At 36.9% G+C, this 13715-nt stretch overlaps 1 protein-coding gene across 2 annotated transcripts in view; it reads left to right on the top strand.

Moving 5' to 3' along the window:
* PARP8 (poly(ADP-ribose) polymerase family member 8) overlaps positions 1–13715 on the top strand; it is a 185068-nt gene that overhangs the window by 149341 nt on the left and 22012 nt on the right. The window contains exons 16-18 of one of the 2 annotated variants that reach the window (XM_012507863.2): positions 4602–4694; positions 10502–10627; positions 11628–11693. In XM_012507863.2, the coding sequence (XP_012363317.2) occupies positions 4602–4694; positions 10502–10627; positions 11628–11693 (285 nt within the window). The remainder of the gene's footprint in view (positions 1–4601; positions 4695–10501; positions 10628–11627; positions 11694–13715) is intronic. The other variant, XM_030815760.1, reaches the window with a different exon arrangement.

Here is a 13715-nt window from a genome sequence, read left to right on the forward strand (position 1 = left end):
ACCTTCTAGTAAAAATGAACAAGAGATACAGAATTGTTGTTTTAAAAATTTACTAGCATTTACTTAGTATGGTGCTTGGTATATAAATTAATCACATTATGACGTTTGTAGTTTCTGTGTTAAAAAGGAAAGATAAAATTATTTTTATAAGAACATATTCCTTACTTTTACTTCTTGTTTTTTAGTATGATGGCAAAGTGTTTTGGTTTTTGTTTCCAAAAAGCAGATTTTCTAGGGTGCCTGATTTCTGTCTGATTTCCATCTTCAAACTATTGGAGTAGCAGAATATACCTAGAAATCTGCCTTATTCACTTGAGTATGGAAGAGGGTTACTTTTAAACCAAAAACATGCAGGAAAGAAAAGTGTTTCCATAAAGTAATAAAATCATAGCTTCACCTGAGGAATGCAGGTGTATTATTTAAAATAATGAGTCAGTTGACAAGTCAATAAAGTTGATTTAGAACTTTCAAGATTGGAATATAAACAGACCGGGGTTGGGGGACATTGAAACAGAAATGCAGAAAAAGGCTTTATAATAAGCACTGAAATTTTGCTTGTTTGTTATTCGTGATAGGAAATAGAGAGGTCTCGGTGAAATTGCCAAAAATCACTTGCGACAAAGCCAGAATGACACATGAATACCTAGGATTGGTGACAAAGTGTGTTGATAGAGATTTATAATAATAACTGTGTCTATCGCGTTTTTCCTTTTCTTTGAAACTTTTCCTGGGTTGAAAATTACTTGAAATTTCAACCTCGTGTAGTAAGATATTTTATTTCATTTTATTTCCATTGGGTGTTTTTTATTATTCTTATACTTTAAGTTCTAGGGTACATGTGCACGAAGTGCAGGGTTGTTACCTATGTATACATGTGCCGTGTTGGTTTGCTGCACCCATTAACTCATCATCTACATTAGGTATATCTCCTAATGCTATCCCTCCCCCATCCCCCCACCCTGTGACAAGCCCCAGGGTGTGATGTTCCCCGCCCTGTGTCCATGTGTTCTCATTGTTCAATTCCCACCTATGAGTGAGAACATGCGGTGTTTGGTTTTCTGTCTTTGTGATAGTTTGCCCAGAATGATGATTTCCAGATTCATCCATGTCGCTACAAAGGACATGAACTCATCCTTTTTTATGGCTGCATAGTATTCCATGGTGTATCTGTGCCACATTTTCTTAATCCAGTCTGTCATTGTTGGACATTTGGGTTCTTTCCAAGTCTTTGCTATTGTGAATAGTGCCACAATAAACATACGTGTGCATGTGTCTTTATAGCAGCATGATTTATAGTCCTTCGGGTATATACCCAGTAATGGAATGGCTGGGTCAAATGGTATTTCTAGTTCTAGATCCCTGAGGAATCACCACACCGACTTCCACAATGGTTGAACTAGTTTACAGTCCCACCAACAGTGTAAAAGTGTTCCTATTTCTCCACATCCTCTCCAGCACCTGTTGTTTCCTGACTTTTTAATGATCGCCATTCTAACTGGTGTGAGATGGTATGTCATTGTGGTTTAGATTTGCATTTCTCTGATGACCAGTGATGATGAGCATTTTTTCATGTGTCTGTTGGCTGCATAAATGTCTTCTTTTGAAAAGTATCTGTTCATATCCTTTGCCCACTTTTTGATAGGATTGTTTGATTTTTTCTTGTAAGTTTGTTTAAGTTCTTTGTAGATTCTGGATATTAGCCGTTTGTCAGATGGGTAGATTGCAAAAATTTTCTCCCATTGTGTAGGTTGCCTGTTGACTCTGATGGTAGTTTCTTTTGCTGTGCAGAAGCTCTTTAGTATAATTAGATCCCATTTGTCAATTTTGGCTTTTGTTGCCATTGCTTTTGGTGTTTTAGACATGAAGTCCTTGCCCATGCCTATATACTGAATGGTAATGCCTAGATTTTCTTCTAGGGTTTTTATGGTTTTAGGTCTAACATGTAAGTCTTTAATCCATCTTGAATTAATTTTTGCATAAGGTGTAAGGAAGGGATCCAGTTTCAGCTTTCTACATATGGCTAGCCAGTTTTTCCAGCACAATTTATTAAATAGGGAATCCTTTCCCCATTACTTGTTTTTGTCAGGTTTGTCAAAGATCAGATAGTTGTAGATATGCGGCGTTATTTCTGAGGGCTCTGTTCTAGTCCATTGATCTATATCTCTATTTTGGTACCAGTACCATGCTGTTTTGGTTACTGTAGCCTTGTAGTATAGTTTGAAGTCAGGTAGCATGATGCCTCCAGCTTTGTTCTTTTGGCTTAGGATTGTCTTGGGAATGTGGGCTCTTTTTGGTTCCATATGAACTTTAAAGTAGTTTTTTCCAATTCTGTGAAGAAAGTCATTGGTAGCTTGATGGGGATGGCATTGAATCTATAAATTACCTTGATCAGTATGGTTATTTTCACGATATTGATTCTTCAAACCCATGAGCATGGAATGTTCTTCCATTTGTTTTTATCCTCTTTTATTTCATTGAGCAGTGGTTTGTAGTTCTCCTTGAAGAGGTCCTTCCTATCCCTTGTAAGTTGGATTCCTAGGTATTTTCTTCTCTTTGAAGCAATTATGAATGGGAGTTCACTCATGATTTGGCTCTGTGTTTGTCTGTTATTGGTGTATAAGAATGCTTGTGACTTTTGTACATTGATTTTGTATCCTGAGACTTTGCTGAAGTTGCTTATCAGCTTAAGGAGATTTTGGGCTGAGACGATGGGGTTTTCTAAAGATACAATAATGTCATCTGCAAACAGGGACTATTTGACTTCCTCTTTTCCTAATTGGATACCTGTTATTTCTTTCTCCTGCTTGATTGCCCTGGCCAGAACTTCCAACACTATGTTGAATAGGAGTGGTGAGAGAGGGCATCCCTGTCTTGTGCCAGTTTTGAAAGGGAATGCTTCCAGTTTTTGCCCATTCAGTATGATACTTGCTGTGGGTTTGTTATAAATAGCTCTTATTATTTTGAGATACACAATTTGGTACTGAAAAAGTAATGTCTATTGTTATATTCCCTGGAATGTGTGTGTATATGCACACGCACACACCCAAACACACAAATATACATATTTAGATGTTCACAAAGTAAGCATAGTTCAAGGTTCAGATAAAAACTAGTCATAACTCATGTCAGTAAATGAGCCTTTGGGATTGATGGATTTTAATCATATAAATGTGATGGTTGCTGTAAAATAATATTGTTAAAAACAAAGGGCCCTTTGTGTCACTGTTTACTTCCTCGGTAGTTGATACAAGAATAAATTCCCAAGGCCTTTCATGATATCTAAGGTTTATCTTCTCCTTGGATTCTTTTTTGTGTACTGTTTCATTGTACTGAAGCACCAGAATAGCATTTGACACTATCGTAAATATGCAGTAAGTGGTTGCCACTCTTATTTCAGATCATGCCATGCTGTAAGCCCCAGAAAATGAACAAAAGAAGCAACATAATATCCATGGGGAAAACTGAGGGTAAAGCATATACACATATAGTTACACAAAAAAATTGGAGAAGGTTAAAAATAAACACTCAAGTTAAAGGAAAAGTTGTTGAAATTGAACAGTTTGCTCTATGTATATCTAAATATATATTGCAGAGTGTATAGCTTGAGTCTGGATGAAGAACTTTCTCTACTTCCTCTCATGGTTCTGAAGTTTCTGAAAATGGAATCAAATGCACTTTTAAGTCTGACAAAGGAAATATATAGATTCATTTTTTTCCCTAAAATTCTTTTTGGAGCAAAGTCAACCAGAAAGCTTTGTAATTGGTTAGGCTTTCTATCTATAAAGCCACGCATATGGGCCCATTCTGAACATAAATGATGTCCGGAATGGGGCCATACATCCCCACTGGTTAAGCAGTAGACCAAGTTGGCCTCTGAAAGAAGTGAGCATACGAGCAGTGGCACTAACAAATGCCTTTTGTCTGCTGTGCAGAGGCACCGTGGATTGCATCGTGTTAGGCTTCATCAGCTACCTAATGCAATGTAACTTGGGAGATAAGATAAATCAGAGGGATGACACTATATTAGATTTGAAAGATGAGAGCTCTTCCAAAGTAATTGTAGAGTGTATATTTCAGTGCTGTTGACTTCATGAGGTTATTGAAATCAAAAGTGTTTGCAACGAAACGAGTCTTTCAGGAACAGAATCATGCTATTTTTTTTTTCCAAACAAAATTTCCTAGGAAAAAGTGGAATTCTCCTTTGTATGTTTGTTTTATACCGCTTTCATATTTAAGCTCATTATTGTTGTGTCACCAGCTTAGGTATTTACATTTTCTGTGCATCTCATGTGCAAATGTATATGAAAGCGTGAGAGATACATTTTCCTATTTAAGGATATTTTTACCACTAAATTGTTCTGAGTGTGTCTAAAACTAACTGAAAAGAACCTTTTTAATAATATTTTTTACTCTATATTAGTAAATGACTCTTTACTGTTACCTAAATTTAAGAATTTGTTTCTTATTAAAGTGGTATGATTTCCTTTTTAAAAAACACTAAAACTTTGCATTTTCTATTTATTATGTGAAATGTCATGAATTTAATTTTGATATTGAGAGTTGGAAAAAAGTTTCGTGACTGATTCCCTTTTCTTTTGTAGCCTACTGTGTGTGAACGGGAGCTGTGTGTGTTTGCTTTTCAAACCCTGGGAGTAATGAATGAAGCTGCTGATGAAATCGCAACTGGAGCTCAGGTATAACACAGGATACTAATTATTTCTTATTTTGCTTTGAAAAATTTGTTCCAGTCCACTGGTTATCTTCATTCTGCTATTCTTTGGGGAAAATATTTGATAACTTCTAGTTAAGTGGCAAATTGGCATTTGATTTTTTAATATGTAAACTAAATGTTATCTCTCCATCTAATGTGTGTTTTGTCATTTTGTGATTGCCAAGGAGAGAAACTAAACCAACTTTCCATTGCATGAAAAATAATTCTAATTTCTTCTTACACGGTGAAGTGGAGAAACTGAAACCCTCGTGCATGCTTTATGTAAAATGTATTTATAAAGATAACTGCCATAAAATGGAAGCCAATTTATTTTTACAACTTAGGTGGAAAGATGATAGGCAGAGTATGTAGTAGAAAGAGAACATTCAGTTTTACAGAGCAGTGTTTAGGAGATAGGAAGAAAAGCAATTCCATCAAAATTTCAAGGTTTTTTTTTTTTCCCACTTAAAGAACCTGACTAAACTACTAATTCATCTATAAGAAAAAAAATCAAAGAAAACTCTAAAAAATTAATGAACATTAGTTAAGAGAGGTTAGACCAACCACATACAGAAACATATGCAGTGCTATAACGTTTTAACAAAATATAGTATTGGCAAAGAATAGTATGGCAGATCAATGGCAGATTATCCCCCAAATGAATCAAATTATGAATAAATTTAATGTATGTTAAAGTAGGTTTCATCTCCTCACTTACTGAAGAGTTATTTAGTAAGTCAAGTAGAAACAAATGGCCTGTAACGGGGAAAAATTGGTTTAGTGCTTTACCTTACACTGTGTGCAAAAACAAATTTCAGATAGCTTGACGAATACCTAATTTTAAAAACTTATTTACTAATACAAACTATGGGTGAGTAAAATTGAACATGCACGACCTGAGGCAGTTTATCAGGCTTATGAAGGCACAACAGTTAAATAATACAGATAGTAGCCTAGAGCTTAGGAATGTACACACCCCTTAGCCTAGTCGTTTTAATTAACTAAAACTATTTTGCATCCACCTGATGAAATATTTAGGGCAGTATTTTTCATATAATTGAATTATAAATGAAACAAATAATACAAACAGTAGAATGTTGGTCTTATATGATATGAAAAAAATGATTCCATGATTAAAATAAATTTCCAAACTATAGCTTTGTATTTCCCCCACACACAACATGCACACATTTGCATATTAACGGTTCTGAGCATCCCTAAAACTAAGAAAATAGCTAGCCTATACTTAGAGGGTTACTAAAATATATCTGACTATGGAGAGCCTTTTTCTTTTCCATCCTTCTTTTTTAAATGTGAAAGTTTTTCTTGTCCCTTGGAAATAATATTGCTAAAAGGAAAAAAAGAAGGTACTTTAGTATGTATGGTATTTATAGCTATGTGAAAATAATTAAAACCTTAAAGGGGTATGTTGTATGAATATGCTCACATGTATATTTATATTGATTTATGTATGTGCATATATGTTAAAAATTCTTCAAGTAGTATACTTAAAATTCACACATTTTACCGTATGCAAGTTTCCCTTTAAAAAAGAAATTAAAGGCCAGAAATAGTAAATTATAAATTAGAAGGAAAAGTAATATGCTAACAGTATGGTATGTTGATAGAATAATAGTCAGCCTTTTAAAATCATTGTTACATCTTAAAATTAATGGTTTTGAATAGAAATGAATTTCAAATTATATAATGATTGATACAAAGCACATGTATTTGATCAGCTCAATTTAGTGATGTAATTCTAAAAATCAATATCAAAAGATCAGAAAGTTTAGTAATTCTACCCCAAAGACAGCATTTTTTTCATACTCTATTTCTCAAAACAGGTGCCCCAGTATTCTGTCATAATCCTAACGATTACAGAGAAATCACTTCTTTTTCTAAACAAAAAGAAACCACCTCAGGGTGTCATTGCCTCAGTTTACCCCCGCATTTTAAGTGGTGCTCTGGGGGCTGCAAAGACATTCCTCAGGACCACTGCAGGGGACTCGCCTGGACCAACAGTGCCCCGTGGTCCGAGCAGCTGCTGTTCCAGCGCCCCAAATACTACTTCAACAGAATAGTTCCATTTTATTTGTTTAGATATTGGGCTCACATCTAAGATTTTTTTTAAATTACTATTGCAATATTGGACAATGATTGGTTTATGATTCTGAATCTGCTTCCTTTTTTAGACTACACTGTATACCCATAGGCTATTCCTGTAGGTGCCCTTCTTAGTCACATGGACTTCCAGTTAGTAAAAGACTAATGACTAAAGACTAATGACCTAATTTGTCTCATTTGCAAGAGCTTGGAGGCCTTTCTTTCATGCCTGAAAGGGGTGTGTGTGGGGAGGGTTGCTCTGCCAGTTGAATTGTGTGATGTAGTGTCCTTTGGAGGCACCTGATTCTGTAAATTCACAGACCTTTTTATCTTCACTTATCAAATGTCCTAATTTTTCTTGCTTAAACCTAATATTTCTTTGCATTTCCATCCTAAGTATCTTAGTCAACTGCCAAATTGCTTCTTCAATTATATCATTCAGTCAAAGAAGGCAGATGTATGTGTGTAACTTGTTGTCTATAGCACGCATCATATATACTAAGATTCTATTTAGAATCTTTAATTTTAAATGTTGGGAGTGGGGAAATATATCATTTAGGACAAAATAAAAAAAAAAGAAGTCATAGTTGTGTGCTCTCTTTTATTTTTTATTTTATTTTCTTTCTTTTCTCCCCCCCCAACCCATGCCCCCCGCGAGAGACCGTCTTTCTGTCACCCAGGCCAGAGTGCATTGGTGCAGTCTCAGTCATTGTGGCCTCTGCCTCATGGGTTCAAGCGATTCTCCTGCCTCAGCCTCTCTAGTAACCGGGATAACAGGTCCACGCCACTGCACCCAGCTAATTTTTGTATTTTTTTGTGGAGACAGGATTTGGCCATCTTGGCCACGCTGGTCTCAAACTCCTGACCTCAAGGGATCCTCCCGCCTCAGCCGCCTGAAGTGCTTGGATTACAGGCATGAGCCACCATGCCCAGCCTCTCTCACATTTTTATTTTTATTTATTTCTTGGAGACAAGGTCTCACTGTGTTGTCCAGGCTGGTCTTGAACTCCTGGGCTCAAGTGATCCTCCCACCCCCACCTCCCAAAATGCTGGGATTACAGGCATGAGCCACCACACCCAGCCTTTTATTTTTTAAAGTGGATGTTTTAGTCCATGAGATATCTAGAAAAATTAAGATATGCAAAGGAATATAAATCCAAATTGTATTATAAATGCTTTTCTTCTTAAAAAGTCTAATGCTAGCTTCTGTAACAGATAAACCATAAAATCACGGCAGCTTAACATGGTAGCATTTTGTCATTCACGCACTCCAATTAGAATGTTTGATGGGCCACTTTCTGTGTGGTGACTGGGGGGACTGGACCCCTCCGATCGTGTGGTCCTGCTGTCTTTACTGTATGCCATGTAGTAGAGAAAGTGAGGAAGCCGTACCTTTCTTTGCATCACTGGGGGCACTGGGCCCCTCCAATCGTGTGGGCCTGCTGTCTTTACTATATGCCACGTAGTAGAGAAAGTGAGGAAGGCGTACCTTTCTTGGCATCAGCTCAGCCCCTTTCCACTGATGATCTGGTGAAAGCCAGTGGTAAGACCTTATTCAGACGAGAAGGTGAAAATGTCCCTTGCTGAGCAGCTGCTTCCAGGTATTAGCACTGTGTCCTGGAAGTGAGCAAGGAGTTGGAAACTTTGGTGCATCCCATGTAATTGAGTCACAGTAATTACACTTTTTTTTGAAGTTAGGCTAGGACATATATTAACAGAAATATTCTACCAATTAAGTTTACTACCCATTATTACATTATAATTTACTTAAATATACTAGTAAAAATATTGGTCAAAAATGCATAGACTTCTATAAAACTTCAATTACATAGTAGGACATAATTTTTAAAGGGTTTTAATGAGAGCATATCCATCTGTGTCATTCCCCTCCTCCCTACAAGGTCTCAGAAAAGGCCATTTTTTATCTTTTTTTTTTTTTTTTTTTTTTGAGATGAAGTTTTGCTCGTCACCCAGGCTGGAGTGCAGTGGTGCAATCTTGGCTCACTGCAACCTCCACCTCCTGGGTTCAAGCAGTTCTCCTGCCTCAGCCACCCGAGTAGCTGGCACTGCAGGCACCTGCCACCATGCCCGGCTAATTTTTTGTATTTTTAGTAGAGATGGGGTTTCACCACATTGGCCAGGCTGGTCTCGAACCCCTGACCTCAGGTGATCCTCCCTCCTTGGCCTCCCAAAGTGCTAGGATTACAGGCGCGAGCCACTGCGCCCGACAAGGCTATTTTATCTTACTGATTCTTCTTTGTCAGTTCTTGTTTGGGTTTTCATTAGAGACCAGATAATGCTGAAAACAATCTGTATCAGGGTTAACATGCATCTCTAGGGTAGAAGGAATGTGAGGGTGGAAGAGGAAGGCAAAAAGGAGGGTTTTATTATGTCCTTATTATGTTTATTGCTTGGACTATAACTTCTTGCATATATCTATATATATGTATGCATGTATTTACATACGCACACATAAGTGAAATAGTGTGTCAAGAACATTAGCTGTTTCCATTCTAATGTCTTCTGAGTGTGTCTTGTGGATATGCATGTCTATGTACTCGGGGCATGTTATGTCTGGTGTCTTGAGCGTTGCTGATTATTTTAGGTCACTTGAAATTGGGTGGTCGTGTTTTGTGAGTACCCTCACAACATAGTGAGCTCTGCTGTCATTAGGTCACAATACTCCTCTCTTAAAAGCAGGAGAATCAAAAATTGGCCCCCTCTTACTGTGCATTTTTTAAATGCCTGTCTAAAGACTTTCTAGAAATAGCTTTCCCTATAAAGATATATATATATATATATATATATATATATGCTTCCTTAGTAAGTAATTTGTGTTCACACTGTAGATATGTCTGTTCAGGTGAACTCCGACCATTTAGACAGTATCAGTTTTCTTTATTCAGTGGCCAGAATATATTGTTTTGGGGACTGGAAAGGGGAGCCATGCTATCAAACTGCTATATAGTACTGCCTCTTAGTAGATTGTGCAGAAGAATCATAGGATAACAGGAATAAAGCCATTGTCTTTAGCCAATCAAAGGTCATTAGTGGACTTGGATAGAGGAGAATAGGAAGAGGCAAGATGTTGTCAGGCAATGAGCTATTCCTGGAGCATGCCAAAGTCTTTTCCTGCACATGGGGCTTCCTTCCCCTGGAACAGCTTCTCCCCAGATGGTCGCATGTCTCCTTCCTGACCCCATACAGGTCTCTGTTGAGATTCACCACCATTCCTAGCCACTCTAAAACAGTGTCCCTTTCTGCATTATTCTCTAGTGCCTACTTTATTTTTTTATAACATTTAACAGTATCAGAAATTCTATTGAAGCATCTATTTGCTTAACTGATATTTTATTTTGTATCTTCTCGCTTAGACTGTCAGCTGCACCAGAGCAGGGACTTGTCTGTCTTGTGCCTTGTCGTACCATAGGGTCTAGAACAGTACTAGCATATAATGTGAAAAAGAGATACTAAGTTGTAAGTAATGAGAGGCAGCACACGTTTGTTATTTTGAATTGATGGTAAAGTTTGGCCAAATGTGGTCTCAAGTCTTGAATTACGCATTTGAGAGATTGGTAGCAGTCCTGATCTTCCTCATTAACTTATGCTACCTTGAGAGGGAGAAACAATGGCAAAGCACTGGATAAAACCTGGAGGGTAGTAACTATCTTATGTGTATATTTCAAGGTGGTAGATCTACTAGTATCCATGTGTAGGTCTGCGTTGGAATCTCCTAGAAAATTTGTGATTTTCGAGCCATATCCTTCTGTGGTAGACCCTAATGACCCTCAGATGCTGGCCTTCAACCCCAGGGTAAGTTGTTATCCTGGCACACCAATCACAAAGTTTTCTTTAACAATAACACCAACATTGTGATTGTAGTCTCGTTAGCTTTCCTCTTTCTATCTAAATCTCTTTCTCATCAAGCATATCCATGAGTATTTTAATTTCATCATGTATTTTTGGGGATTCTGACTTATGTAACCTCATTTTGATTTTAACGATCATGGGTGAAGGGACAAGTTTTCCTTTCTTTTCTGCATTTTCACTTCAACCCTCCTTTCCTCTTTCCCTTCTTCCTCCCCAGCTGTCTGAAGGTTAGTGAAAGTTTAGTTCATACTGTTAATGGACCTGCCTTTCTTAAGGAAGCAGTTTTATAAATGTTCCTGAAGATAAGGCAGAATCCTTTTGAAAGTACAAAACTTTCAAATTGCATAAGAGCTGAAATTGTCTCAGTTTCTATTACTACTAAGCTTGAAATAATTTTATAGAGACAACTGTATACAATTTTCTTGGAAGAACTTTATTTCTTCATAAATGGCAACAGCGCACATATTTAGATCTTGCTTGAAAATGAATTGTCAGCTACGTGACTGTATGCTATCATTTGCATACTGTCAGCCATACTCTTGTTAACAATATTCAACTCAAAATAAAATAAAAGCAATTGTGAGATTTGAAGTGGGTTTTTGTATTTTAGAAGGATTCTATGTTGACTTTATTCATTATGGCTTAGTGTTTTAGTGGTGAAAGCCTGAATCAGGAGCCCCATAACTTTTTTGTGTTTCTAGATTTTTTCCCCCATGGCTTATAGAAGGATTGGCATGGTTTTCTTTGTTTCTTTTCTCTGACTGAAGTCCTGGAGCCATCTTATTATAGTCTTCCCTTTTATGTACACAAAACAGTCATTGCTTTCAAATTGACCCCAATGGAAAATTCACATATGGAAATAATATATTTCTCTAGTGATATACAGACTTGCAACAGCTTATAAGCAAATGCTGTTTTTTAACATCACTTTTTCATTAAACAGAAAAAGAACTATGATCGAGTAATGAAAGCACTGGATAGCATAACTTCTATCAGAGAAATGACACAAGTAAGTATGTCATCTGGTCTTGTGCAGTGTATTTTTAAAATGTCTGAGAGTTCTAGCTATGTAGTGAAATGTAGACTTCTCTATTATACAGGGTATAATTAAAATCATTTAAAAATTTGTGTGGTATTAAGATGTTTTAATTAAATCACATCAGTGTACTAGCATGTAACACTGTGACTTCGGGAAAGTGGATAATTATAAGATAATGGTACTCCTAATACTCTGCCCTCAAACTCGGGCAAGAGCTTGGGTACATGTAGGTATGTCGGGATATTTTAAGGCAAAGGTTAAATCTGGTACCATCTTCCTAGACTGTCAATTTTAATTGATGGTAGCAATTTCAAAACATTATTTGAGTATTAAAATAAAAACAGAAATGTTCTTTAAAATGGAAATTTTCCATAAATATTTTATATAATGCAAAATCCCAGAACCACTTTGGAAGATGCCAGCCTCCCTGAGAGTATGGGTTTATGTTTTTGGTCATTAAGGGAGGCTTTGGTGGAAATAGTTTGATGAGCACGGATCGGGGTTTGTTAGGAGAATCTAACACATCCCTGGGCTATAGTCCAGCACTTGGAAAAGCACACACTGTTGAATTATTGAGACCTTTCCACTGCCAAAGACTTGGAGAGAGGTTTAAAACTCATCATTGTAAGTAGAAATTAATAATCCGAGATTGACAACACACATTATGTGCGCAGCTTGCATGTAGTGGTTTCAAGGATTGCACTGCCCTAGAGACCCTTGCAGGCTTATAATGAGTATTACCTTGGGTCCTTTATTTTCTCTGGGGAGGGAATAGGGGAACCCTCCTGTCCCAGGGCCCACTAAGCTGCTATGCTGCTTTCTCCCTGCCCCCACCAACCCCCAGAGTTATCTCTACTCCTCTGTAGGAAGACAGTACTCAAAAAGTACATTTTTGCATTTCCATTTTGATTCTTGATTCTTCTGATCATCATTTATTCATGTAGTCAAATATTCATTCATTCACTCAATAAATAGTGTGTGTCTGGCAAAGAGTAAACAAGAGATCCTTTAATTCACAAATGTTATTATTTGCTTAAAAAATCACCATCCCTTCGGGTTGTTTTTCTATGCCAGTACCTTTCTATGTTATCCGAATTCTTTCTCAGACAAGCACTCCTTATTTGTATAGGGAAAGAAAACAATAAAATGTATTTCCACCTAGGGGAAAAAAAGAACATATTGGAATATCTTATACAAAGTCATATAAACATTTTTAGTCATGAAAAAGACTTTGGTATAAGGTATTTATACTATACCCTAGACTTTGATTATTTTTGGATTTAAAAATAGCTACAAACTCTGACTCTGGAATCAGCTCTCTGCCAAAAATTGCTTTCTTTATTCTGGGTCATGTGTAAGCTATTTTAATAGAAGGGAACGTAGACGACTGAGCGTCAGCCTAGGAAGTTAAGAGGCCAAAATTGTATAACTGGCTCATCAATGAATGTGGCCTGTGACCTTGGGCAAGTTGCTTAATTGCTTGGTGCTTCACTGTCAAGGTGGAAGTAGTAATGCTGCACCCTCTTTTGGTGTGTACTTCATAGGGAAGCTTTTAGGTTTTATTGTGTCAAATTCTTTAAATCTTTCTGAATAAATACAACATTATACTGTGCTGTTTTCTAGAATGTACTGTCCTATACATAGCCCTAAATTGTCACAGAGAGATTGCTCTTCGTTCTGTGAAATGATTGTCTGGGTAAATCCCATTAAATACTTTTTAGAGAAGGCTTCATCTTAGGTAAATTGTGTCCAGTTTTTCAATGTAAAGATCTATACCTAAGTCTGGACTCTGAGATATGAGCATTAGTAGTGGCCCTCACAAGCTTTGCTTTCATATTAGTTATTGGTTAAAATGGTCATTGTGAAAGAGAAACTTTACAGGACACTTGTAAAGGTGGCAAGACAGATTTATTCAGAGCACTGCAGTGGGGGAGAGAGACTGCAGCATAAACTGAGCTCAACTTCAACTAAAACAAAGGTGATCCAGGTTTT

Source organism: Nomascus leucogenys, chromosome 7b (assembly GCF_006542625.1).
Source record: "Nomascus leucogenys isolate Asia chromosome 7b, Asia_NLE_v1, whole genome shotgun sequence".
Classification (NCBI taxonomy): Eukaryota; Metazoa; Chordata; class Mammalia; order Primates; family Hylobatidae; genus Nomascus; species Nomascus leucogenys.